At 47.5% G+C, this 12,367-nt stretch overlaps 1 protein-coding gene across 1 annotated transcript in view; it reads right to left on the bottom strand.

Moving 5' to 3' along the window:
* GALNT2 (polypeptide N-acetylgalactosaminyltransferase 2) overlaps positions 1-12,367 on the bottom strand; it is a 690,029-nt gene that overhangs the window by 203,371 nt on the left and 474,291 nt on the right. The window contains exon 9 of the mRNA XM_078649088.1: positions 10,686-10,773. Within this exon, the coding sequence (XP_078505214.1) occupies positions 10,686-10,773 (88 nt within the window). The remainder of the gene's footprint in view (positions 1-10,685; positions 10,774-12,367) is intronic.

The following is a 12,367-nucleotide window of genomic DNA, read 5'->3' as shown; positions in this document are numbered from 1 at the left end:
CCGTCTGACGTCACCGACCCCTTATTAGGTCTACGTCGGCGTGATGACATCAGTTCCGCCCTTTTTTCCGTGCCTTCGAGGCACCCGGACAGACCAATTACAGGAAATATACATATATACAGTGTACACAGTACATACAAACCATAATAGCACACATAGTGCGTAGCAAAGGTATCAAAAACCCAATAAACATACAAATAAATATACAAATAAGACCAGGTATAGCAGAGTGGACAACGGGGAAGCGGGCGGGTCAGTGAGGAATCCACAGGCAGATACTGTATCTACCAGAAAAAGCGTTACCGAAGGTAAGTAACTTGTTCTTCTGATAGATACATCTGCCTTGTGGATTCCTCACCTTGTGAATAGAGTCCCACAGCAGTCCCCACTCCCGGAGGAGGGAGTCCACTCTGCTACACCAGGAAATCTTGGAGGACAGAACGCGCGAAGTGGCCGTCCTTCCTCACTTCGGTATCCAAGCAGTAATGCTTCGCGAAAGTGTGGAGGGAGGCCCAAGTCGCGGCTCTGCAAATGTCCTCAACAGGTACACCTGTAGACAATGCAGAAGTAGCAGACCTTGCTCTGGTAGAATGAGCTCTTATACCCTCAGGAGGGTCCTTACCCGCCAGGGAGTAGCAAATCATGATGCACAGGATTATCCACCTGGAAAGTGTGCGCTTGTGCACCGATCTGCCCTTCCGACAGCCAGCAAAATCAACAAACAGCTGATTGTCAATCCGGAAGTCTTTAGTTCTATCCAGATAAAAAGACACCGCCCTCTTAGGGTCCAAACGGTGCAGTCTCTAGAAAGTCAAGACAAGATTTAAGTCCCATTGAGGCACGATAAATGGAGAAGGAGGGAACTTATTTGTGAGGTCCTTCAGAAACCTCAAAACCACTGGAGATTTAAAAAGAGACGGCTGATCCGGCAAGCAAAGAAATGCCGATAACGCCGAAAGGTAACCTTTGACTGTGGCAACAGCAAATCCTTGCTGTGCCAAAGAGAGAGCAAACTGCGAAATATCAGACAGATGAGCCCTCAAGGGGTCAACAGCCTTCTCCCTACACCAAACAACAAATTTAGACCATCTGTACGAATAGATGGACTTGGTGGAGTCACGCCTGGCCGAAAGAATGACATCCACCACATCGTGAGAGAGAGAAAAAGAGTTCAGGTTGCCCCGTTCAATCTCCAGGCATGAAGGTGTAATGTCTGGAGGTGGGGGCGTAGAACCTTCCCCTCCATCTGAGAGAGGAGATCTACCCTGAGAGGGAGACGGAGCGGCGGGTGAGAGGAGAGGTGGAGTAGGTCCGTGTACCACACCCTTCTTGGCCAATCCGGGGCGACCAATATGACTTGGGCCAGGTCTTGGCGAATCTTCCTCAGAACCCGAGGAATCAAGGGTATGGGGGGAAACGCGTAAAGGAGTTGATTTCCCCAACTCAACTGAAACGCGTCCCCCAAAGCTCCTTGCATCGGATACTGGAGACTGCAGAATGACGGGCAGTGAGCATTCTCGCGAGTGGCGAACAGGTCCACCCGAGGAGTCCCCCACATCTGAAAGATGTCATGAACAACCTCCGGGTGAAGCCTCCACTCGTGATCGGCAGAGAACTGCCGACTGAGAACGTCTGCACGAACGTTCAAAACTCCGGCCAGATGATTTGCCATCAGACAAATCTGATGGTCCTGAACCCAGGACCAGAGACGCAGAGCCTCTCTGCAGAGACACTGCGACCCTACTCCTCCCTGCTTGTTGATGTACCACATCGCGGTCGTGTTGTCCGTCAGGACTTGAACCGACTGACCGCGAAGGGAAGGGAGGAAGGCCTTGAGCACCAAACGTATCGCCCGTAACTCTAAAAGGTTGATATGAAGCAACCTCTCCTCCAGATCCCCCAGATGAGCACCCCACCCTAGAGTGGATGCATCCGTTATCACTGTGGCCACCGATGGAGGAAGCTGGAAAGGCTTTCCCTGAGAAAGATTGCTTTCCACACTCCACCAGGACAGATCCGCCGCAGTTTCTCTGGAGATCCTCACTGACTCCCTGAGATCTCCGTTGTGCTGATACCACTGCCTGCGGAGGCACCACTGGAGTGCCCTCATGTGCCAACGTGCATGGTTGACCAACAGAATGCAAGAAGCATCAGACCAAGCAGACGAAGGACCTTCAGGACTGGAACAACCGCTCCATTGAAAAATAAAGGAATCATTTCCTGTATGTCGTGAATCCTTTGAGGTGGAGGGAATGCACGACATACAGTAGTTTCCAGTACCGGACCTATAAACAGGTTGCACTGGGAGGGCACCAGGTGAGACTTGGGTACATTTATCGAAAAACCCAACCTGTGTAACAACTGAGTTGTCTCTTGCAAATGAAGGAGCACCTTCTCTGACGACTCTGCTCTGATGAGCCAGTCGTCCAGATACGGAAATACAGGAATTCCCGACCTTCTGAGATGTGCTGCCACCACTGCCATCACCTTGGTGAAAACTCGAGGCGCAGTAGTAAGTCAAAACGGAAGGACCGCAAACTGGTAGTGTTGCGAACCCACCGTAAAACGGAGATACTTCCTGTGCGACTTCAGGATAGGGATGTGAAAATAAGCAGAGGTGGAGTAGGTCCGTGTACCACACCCTTCTTGGCCAATCCGGGGCGACCAATATGACTTGGGCCAGGTCTTGGCGAATCTTCCTCAGAACCCGAGGAATCAAGGGTATGGGGGGAAACGCGTAAAGGAGTTGATTTCCCCAACTCAACTGAAACGCGTCCCCCAAAGCTCCTTGCATCGGATACTGGAGACTGCAGAATGACGGGCAGTGAGCATTCTCGCGAGTGGCGAACAGGTCCACCCGAGGAGTCCCCCACATCTGAAAGATGTCATGAACAACCTCCGGGTGAAGCCTCCACTCGTGATCGGCAGAGAACTGCCGACTGAGAACGTCTGCACGAACGTTCAAAACTCCGGCCAGATGATTTGCCATCAGACAAATCTGATGGTCCTGAACCCAGGACCAGAGACGCAGAGCCTCTCTGCAGAGACACTGCGACCCTACTCCTCCCTGCTTGTTGATGTACCACATCGCGGTCGTGTTGTCCGTCAGGACTTGAACCGACTGACCGCGAAGGGAAGGGAGGAAGGCCTTGAGCACCAAACGTATCGCCCGTAACTCTAAAAGGTTGATATGAAGCAACCTCTCCTCCAGATCCCCCAGATGAGCACCCCACCCTAGAGTGGATGCATCCGTTATCACTGTGGCCACCGATGGAGGAAGCTGGAAAGGCTTTCCCTGAGAAAGATTGCTTTCCACACTCCACCAGGACAGATCCGCCGCAGTTTCTCTGGAGATCCTCACTGTCTCCCTGAGATCTCCGGTGTGCTGATACCACTGCCTGCGGAGGCACCACTGGAGTGCCCTCATGTGCCAACGTGCATGGTTGACCAACAGAATGCAAGAAGCCATCAGACCAAGCAGACGAAGGACCTTCAGGACTGGAACAACCGCTCCATTGAAAAATAAAGGAATCATTTCCTGTATGTCGTGAATCCTTTGAGGTGGAGGGAATGCACGACATACAGTAGTGTCCAGTACCGGACCTATGAACAGGTTGCACGGGGAGGGCACCAGGTGAGACTTGGGTACATTTATCGAAAAACCCAACCTGTGTAACAACCGAGTTGTCTCTTGCAAATGAAGGAGCACCTTCTCTGACGACTCTGCTCTGATGAGCCAGTCGTCCAAATACGGAAATACAGGAATTCCCGACCTTCTGAGATGTGCTGCCACCACTGCCATCACCTTGGTGAAAACTCGAGGCGCAGTAGTAAGTCCAAACGGAAGGACCGCAAACTGGTAGTGTTGCGAACCCACCGTAGAACGGAGATACTTCCTGTGCGACTTCAGGATAGGGATGTGAAAATAAGCATCCTGCAAGTCGATCGACACCATCCAGTCTTCTTCCAACAGCGCTTGAAGAACCTGCGCAAGAGTGAGCATCTTGAACTTTTCTTGTTTCAGATACAAGTTCAAGATCCTGAGATCCAGGATTGGCCGAAGCCTGCCATCCTTCTTGGGGATCAGAAAATACCGGGAGTAGCATCCCTGACCCCTCTCCTGCTCCGGAACCACCTCTATCGCACCCTTTCTGAACAACGCCAGGACTTCTTCCTGCAGGAGAAGCAGGTGGTCCTCCGAACAATAACCTTGGCAAGGAGGGTAATTGGGAGGAAATTCCCGAAAGGGAAGGGCATACCCATTTGCTACGAGATTGAGAACCCAAAGATCTGATGTAACCGATTCCCAATCCCGTAGAAAATGAGTAAGCCGACTCACTACCGGACCTGCATGATCCGGAATGGCGGATCTAGGGCTGCTTTGTTGCTGCAGGTGGGGGGTGGGTATTAGAGGAGGAAGTAGAGGAGGAAGAGGCTTGACGTCCACGTCCACGACCCTTCTGTCTACCTCTATAAGACTTGTACAGAGGGTTCTGTTGCTGCTGCTGTTGCTGGCCTTGCCTGAAAGGACGAAAGGAAGATCTGCCAAAGCCTCTGAACTTTCTGGTGGCTGTACCTTTCGCTTGCAAACCCAAAGATCTAGCCGTCGCTCCGCTATCTTTGAACCTCTCCAGATCTGTATCTGCTTTCTTCCCAAAGAGACCAACCCCGTCAAAAGGTAAATCTAAAAGAGTAGCCTGTACATCAGTGGAAAACTCTGAGGACTTTAACCAAGCAGCTCTTCTGGTAGCTACTGAAGAACCCATTATTCTAGCCACAGAGTCTGCAGTGTCCATGCCACTCTGGATAACTTGGCGGGCGGCAGCCTGAGTGTCCAAAACAACCTCATTAAAGTTTTTCCTGTCTTCTTCTGGAAGTTTAGCAGATAATTGTTTGACCGAGTCCATTAAGGCATGCACATATCTGCCAAGCAAACAAGTAGCATTTGTTGATTTTAAGGCCATGCTACCTGAGGAGAAGACCTTCTTAGCGGCCTGATCCAACTTTTTGGAGTCTTAATCTCCAGGAACTTGAGGAAAGGAGCCAGCTGATCTATTCGCAAAAGCAGCCTGAACTACCAGACTCTCTGGCGAAGGGTGAGATGACAAGAACTCGGGATCTCCAGGAGCCACCCTATAACGTCTCGCCACCGACCTAGATACTGCAGGTGCAGACAAAGGCTTTTTCCAAACTTCCAGAATTGGTTCGGTTAGAGCTTCAGTGAAAGGTAGAGTAGGCTCAATGATAGAAGAAGGCGAATGCAAGACTTCTGTGAGGATATTCGGTTTGAACTCAACTGTTGGTAAAGTTAAGTTCAGTAAATCAGCAGCTTTTCTAATTACCATACGGTATGGTACCACATCTTTGGAGGGTGCATCTGAAACCACAGGTAATCCCCATTCCGGAGAAAGTTCAAGACTGCTAGCAGAATGAAGATCCTCAAAACAATCATCATGTTCCTGAAGTTCACCTTCCTCCACTTCAGGTTCCATATACTCTTTCTCCTCTAGTAGACGCTGGGCTCTATGTCTCGACCACTCCATACGGATCGACGTCGATGGATCCGTCAACGACTCCGATGGAGTCGGAGCCGGCGTCGATCGAGGAGCTGGAACAATAGGAGGTAGAGAAACAGGAACCGGCGTCGAGCCTCGATCCGAATTCCGAGGTCGCTCCAGAGTCGGCGAAGCCGTGTGCGGAGTCGATGACCTCGGCGGCGCTGAACCGATCCAAGAAGGATATGGAGTCGGCATGAAGGGTAGAAAAGGCGCCGGTGCATAAGTTTGGGGGACACCCAAGTTGAAAGACAAAGGACCCATAGGACCCGCAGGTGCTCCAGTGGGGTACATTGCCCTTGCATACACTCCATACATAGCATTTAGGAAATGCGATGGATCTTGACCAGGACCAGGAAAAGAAGGGTACAAACCCATAGGATTAGTAGGAGGCTGTACTGGATTCAGCTCCTCCTGATCCTTTTGATTTTCTGGTTCATCCTCCGGAATCGGAGATTGAGGAACATCCACGACGTCCTCATGCTCCGAAGACTGACCCGAAGCCGGATTCGGATTCAGTTCCGGCTCCAGTGTATGCTCTCGAGATCTTACCGGATTGGTATCACCAACAGGAGACGGAGACACAAAGTCCTTGTGATGCTTTCGAGAAGATTTCTTCTTAGAGTCCGAAGACCCCGAATGATGGTGAGAACTATGCCTCTTCCTTTTATGTTTTTTCTTCGAGGAACCTGAAGCATGCCCAGAAGCTGATTTCGACGCCGACTTCGATCTGGCCCTCGACCTCGATGATTTCGATCGTGACCTCGATCGTGACTTCGGTCTCGATTTGGAGTGTCTTGATCTTGATCTCGAAGATCTATCGGCTTCTTTACTTTTAATTTTGGCCAATAAAAGTTTTGCTTCTCGTTCACGTAGAGCCTTCGGATTCATTTTTGAACAGGATCGACAGCCCTTGATGTCGTGATCTGATCCCTAACACCATAAACAATCCTCGCGTGGATCAGTAATTGACATCATCCTGGCACACGAGCCACACTGTTTGAATCCCGTTTTCTTCGACGACATCCTCGACGAAGAACAGAAAAAGTAACAGACAAAAAGTAATAAAGTCTCTATCTGTAACTACAGAAGATCCCTGAAACCGTTAGCGTCGACGACTCGGAAAAAAGGGAACTGATGTCAACACGCCGACGTAGACCTAATAAGGGGTCGGTGACGTCAGACGGAGTCGCGCGCGATGCCGCGTTCCTATGACGTGGTCCACGGCGGCGTGCTACAAAGAAAAATTCCGAACGTTGCTGACGCAAGGGGGATATTCACAAGGTGAGGAATCCACAAGGCAGATGTATCTATCAGAATTAAAACTATTCCAACTCCAATATAAGCCAATGCTAATACCTGTGGGACTTCAGAATCGGCACATGAAAGTACGCTTCCAGTAAGTCCAAGAACACCATACAGTTTTCACGATCCAAGGTCAGTGATATCTGCATCAGCATTATTGTCTTTCTTAAGGGAGGTGTTCATAACCCTGATCTCTAGTATCAGCCTCATGTGTCCTGCTCTTACTGAGAATGAAGAATTAGCATCATGTGCCCTTCTCCGGCTCAAGCAGCTCCTCAATCGTAGCCTTGATAGAACTGCGTCTTCTTCTCTGGCGAGGCTACTAGCATAGTCTACTGATGTTTGGCCGAGAACAGGAGGAATATATGGTGGGTGGGGATAGAAAAAACAGGAAGGCATAACCAAACTGAATAACTTGGACGGACCCACTGGTCCTAAGTAAATGCTCCCCAACCAAGTAGGCAAAAATGAATTGTGCCCTGTGCCAGTCCCAGATGATCGTTGAAGGGAAACCCAATGTGGCTTGGCAGTGGCAGTGTCTGCAGCAAGCGTGGAATAAAGAGCAGGACTGCTGCACCTGCTGACAGCCATGTCCTCAGACAGTGTCCCTTCCTTTGGAGCCATGACAGAGATGGATTGGTTGCTGGACAGGTTTTGAGTGCTGCCTCTGATGTTAGAACGTTTGATTCTGTTGGTAAAATTGGTGAGCAACAAAAAAGGCCCAAACGGCAAGCAATAGCTCCAGTGTCTTTACATTATACTAGAGCTGAATCTGATTTCACATCAAACAGCCTAGCCTCATCAAAAATCATGGCAGGTAACTTGGACACTCTCTAGAAATGCTGGTAGCAAGCATCGGAGCATGACGCTGAATAATGACCCTGGTGAATATTGTCCGTGCGACAATCTGTAGTAGCCAGGCTTTCCCTCAGGATTCAGTGAGGGGTACAATGACCATTGTGTACAGTTTGGACAAAGGAGTAACATAACATGTATTTGTAAAGCGTACATTCACCTAAGGGTATCTTGGAGCTGAACAACAAGTGTTTATTGTTACCCAACTCAATGGTATTCATTTGATCGACCTCAGGATTTGAACCTGTGACCATGAGGTCAAACACAGGCCCTAACAGTGGACACATCAGTCCACTAAGCCACCAGACCCAGATCCCTGAAATTGTCTGAGAGGGCAGGAAGGATATTGCCTTCCATGTACCAGTGTGTACCGGCCTAAGTCGGACATTGTCCTCAAGAACCTGAGAACTAGACTTGCGGATGAAAAAGGTTTTGCCCAACGTATACATCTTTTTGAATTACCTATCCGGTGGAGCAGTAAGAAAGGCAACAGTATTTATCTTGCTTGTCAGAGTCAGATTCTGCATAAGAAAGGATGGGGGCCCCAGAGCTGGTCTGTGATTCCGAGTAATCAAGCAGCTCATATGTGGAGCACAACAAGGTTCGGACCAGGCCACCATGAGGGACTCTGTCATGACCCTATTCAAAGAGAACAAGGCCTCAGACCTCGATGTCCCATGCTGCAGAACCTCAGTCAACAGGTACGCCTTAGTTTAATCTGTAGGCAATTGCAAGTCCAAGACCTCTGAGCCTTGCACACTGCCACTGCAAAGGAGACACTCTTCTCAGTAAGGGGGTCCTGTGAGCGAATACAATTCAGTCTCAGGTGAAGTGCCCAAGACACAGGCAAACTGAAGCTCAAGATAAAGGCCACGACTAGACAAACTGGGAAGAGAGATACAATGTATGCTCCTCATTATCATCCTCACAATGGCATCGAACACTGTATTGCAGGAAATTAGAGGCTAATTTTTGTTCTGACAAGAGGAGTGTCATCTGCTGTCAGAGGCTGTGCTTTAATGATTTATTACCATGGCATAAGGAGAACTGTCGCCAAAGCCAGCATTGGATACACTGGCAGAGTCAAGATGGATTCTGGAACTGGTGCTTCTGGAGCTAAAACAGACACCACACCAGTAAGAACTGGTGAGGTGTATGACAATGGTGTCAAGGTGCAGCATGGTGTCAATGGTGGGTAAGGCTGAGGACAGATCGAGTCAGTTGGTGCTTGGAAAGTCCCCACTCGGGGAAGCACAACTGGAGACCCTGATGGATCAATATGGTCAAGAGACGCACCACAGGCACAAGGAACCATGGTAAAGGGTTGCAGCATGACTCTATTGAAGGCGTCAACCTGCTGCAGCATTGACTGTGGCTCGGGAAACTGGATGCATCACGTAAAGAGCTGAGATCAGCTGAGAATCAGATACTGAAGCTAGAGTCGGAGCCCTAGATCGCCTACTTGGAGTGGGAGTATCAGCGAGGCATAGAACCCAGCTTTGTCTGACTTCTTATGCCTACATCTAGAATTGTCTTTTGACTTCATTCACAGAAAGATGGTGATTAGGACGAGGAGCAGCCTCGCAAGTTGAAAGGAAAAGGCCCTCAGTTTGTGTTTGGTGACCTAAACTTTTGCTTCCCACTCTTGGATGGCCTTGGGAAGCATAAGGGACCCTTTGTTGTGGGGCTTTCTCCTTCTTGCAGGTGCAGCACAGCTTTAGAACATGTTGCTTTAGAGAGAGAAATCCTGGCTAACTGCCATGGTAAACTTAAAGGAATTCAATAAAACTGCAATAAAGTTAGAAGCATAGCTCCAGATCCTCTAAAAGTGTGGACTAATGTCATAGCCTCTTCCATGCAGTTGAGACAGCTAGCACTAATGGCTAAACAAGCAGGCGATGCTCAAAGGAACCCTCTCCAATAGGAATGGTCTCAGTGTGCACACTCAAAAACCCTCAAGAATGTCAAGGTTAGTAAAATATATGGCCATCCCGCCCAAGTGGGATTACCTAAAGGTTGATCACACATCACACTGTTGGACAAACATTGACTGTTTGTTGCTCAACATATAATTCGATGCCTCGTCAGGGGTAGGTAGAGCTATATAAATGCAATTACAATGCAATACAATACAGTAATACAAGGAGCTACCATACGAAGGCATTGAGAGCGTACCCTAAACACGTGTCATGCCCTTGTACCCTCCGGTGTGCAAAAACGAGTGCATGTACATGCTGCACTCCTATAGAGCTCTTTGACAGCACAAGGTCTCCCAATGAATTTCTTGCGGTTAAGCACAGTGAGGAATACAGCCCAGAAAAGGGGTATCCTGTACCAACACAATCAGTGCAGAATTGAAAAACATAATTCACAGATCTGAACAGACAAAGAAGAGTAGGGCGAAGACAATCATGGATAGACAATACAAAATCACAATTTAAAGCACGGAGCAAAAAAAAAAAGTCTCCCCTTAATACTACGAATTACAAAGGATGCCTGACAGAACCTCAGGATGCAAAAATGTAGACCTATTCTACTGCACGTTTGACAATCAAAAAGAACTAGAAAAATCAAAACCAGTGTGCGATTTGCATTTGGCCCGGTTCCTTGCAGTTTTTGACAAACACTTCTTAGCGTTTGCACATTTTACAAATGTCTTCAACATCTACAGTAATTCAACAATACGCTATATGGAGCTGGACAGCGGACAATGTGTTCCATGCTTTCGGGACACTTGAGGCATTCATCTCACCTACATGCGTGTGCAGTGCTTACTTTGCTATTGCACACTCATGTTGCATTAAATGGATAAATGTTTTATAAAAGTATACAGCTTGCACTAGTGCGGCATGAGGGGTAAAATTAGAAACTCCTGTCCCTAAATAAGCTACCTGATTATAAGCCATAACACTCCTGTGTGTCTAAACGTGATCGATTTGTTTGAAAAAGGTAAGACCTAACAGAACCTACCTAATTGGAGCGACTGGATTCCCTTGCCGGGTTCTTCTTTGCTCTGGTGTCATATAGTCCCACTTAAATACCAAGTTCCAATCGAAACCTGTGAACAGTTAGAATTACAAAACAAAAGAAAAAACTTTAAGCAAATTATTTTGGACATGCTGCAATATTTGCATTCTATGGATCCTTTATCACCGACGTGAAAGCCAGATTAGAATTTCAAACAATGCAAACGAAAAACTATTAAACAGAATATATACCTATGAAATATTGTGTGAAAGGAAGCCGACACTGAAAGGAAATCTAAATACCTGTCACAATTGTACTCTGAAAGGGTGAAAGGGCAATCAGATCGGTAAATGGGACCGCGGACTGTTCAAAGAACATTATAAGAAGCTAATCAATTCCTGCAACAATGTAAAATTATCTAATAATTATGCTCTTAAATATGAAAAGCAGATATGAACACAGTTTTGGAATAAATTTAGATTGAGTAAAATTGATACCTTTTTTGTGTTAAACAGATCTACTGATTCCATTGTTTTATAAAGAAAACAATACATATTCAAGTGCCAGTATGAGAGTACCTCACAAAAATCAACCACCTCAACAGTGGATACAATTTCTAAACACAAAGCACAATAATTAGATTTATATTGAACTAATTTTATTAACTGTATCAGTCATCCCTGGAAGTAAACTCAGTTTTGCTAATTATATTAATCACCAGAAGCCAATGGGTGTACAGGATAAAATATAGTACATTGTAAGGAAAGGACTCTTTTTGTATGGTCACACTCATATTTTTGGACTGATGCTGGTGGTTTTTTGACTCCTAGAGCACTTAGGCCTGGTAACCAGACCTCAGGGCCAGTGCCCTGACCCCAAAATGTGCATGCTGCATTATAAGCTATGTCCATTTGGATTAGGCTAACTTACCTACATTATATGGTACCCAGGGCATGTACGTTAGAGTCACCCCAGGGATTTTAACAACGGTTGTGTCACCCTAGGTATGACACCAGTAAAATGAGTATCCCAGTCCACCACTACAGACTGGAAGGGCAGTTTTAAACTAATATCCCGACTTTGCCTTTGAAACCAATGCCAAAGCCAAATATCCATCTGAAATATGTGCAAGTCACATCTATGGCAGCCCACTGAGCCCTAAGACACAGTGCAACATATTTTACGGGCAGAACATGTATTTAACATGTTCTGGCATTAAAACTGCAGTTTTTACTGTGGAGAGACTAGGTCAGCCCTTTGGCAAGCAACAAGGTTACATGCTGACCCTCTTCCCAGGGTATTGACTCCTGAATGCTCAACCAAAGTTGATAGTCCAAGGTATCAAACAGCTCATTACATTACACCCGACTTGACTCTCACTTTGTAGCCTTCAATCTCCTGTGCCCTTAACGGTTACACAAGGAGCTTGAACCCGAGACAGCTGTCTGCCCTCCTAGGAAGACATGCTAATGACTACCAGGAAAGGAGACAATAGAGGATTGCACTGGAGAGAGGCATTATCTCCCTCGTGTAGGAAGCCACATAGGTGTTGCCAAAAAGGTGATCTTCAAAGCTGAAGCCGCCTTTGCAGCGCAAATGGGGAGCAATTGGGAGAAGACCAGTCCCATTATTTAGGCAGATTATCTGGCACCATGGAAGGAGTGGGGAAACGTGTTGGCAAACTG

Source organism: Lissotriton helveticus, chromosome 6 (genome assembly GCF_964261635.1).
Source record: "Lissotriton helveticus chromosome 6, aLisHel1.1, whole genome shotgun sequence".
Taxonomy (NCBI): domain Eukaryota; kingdom Metazoa; phylum Chordata; class Amphibia; order Caudata; family Salamandridae; genus Lissotriton; species Lissotriton helveticus.
This window is presented reverse-complemented; position numbering and strand designations above follow the sequence as displayed.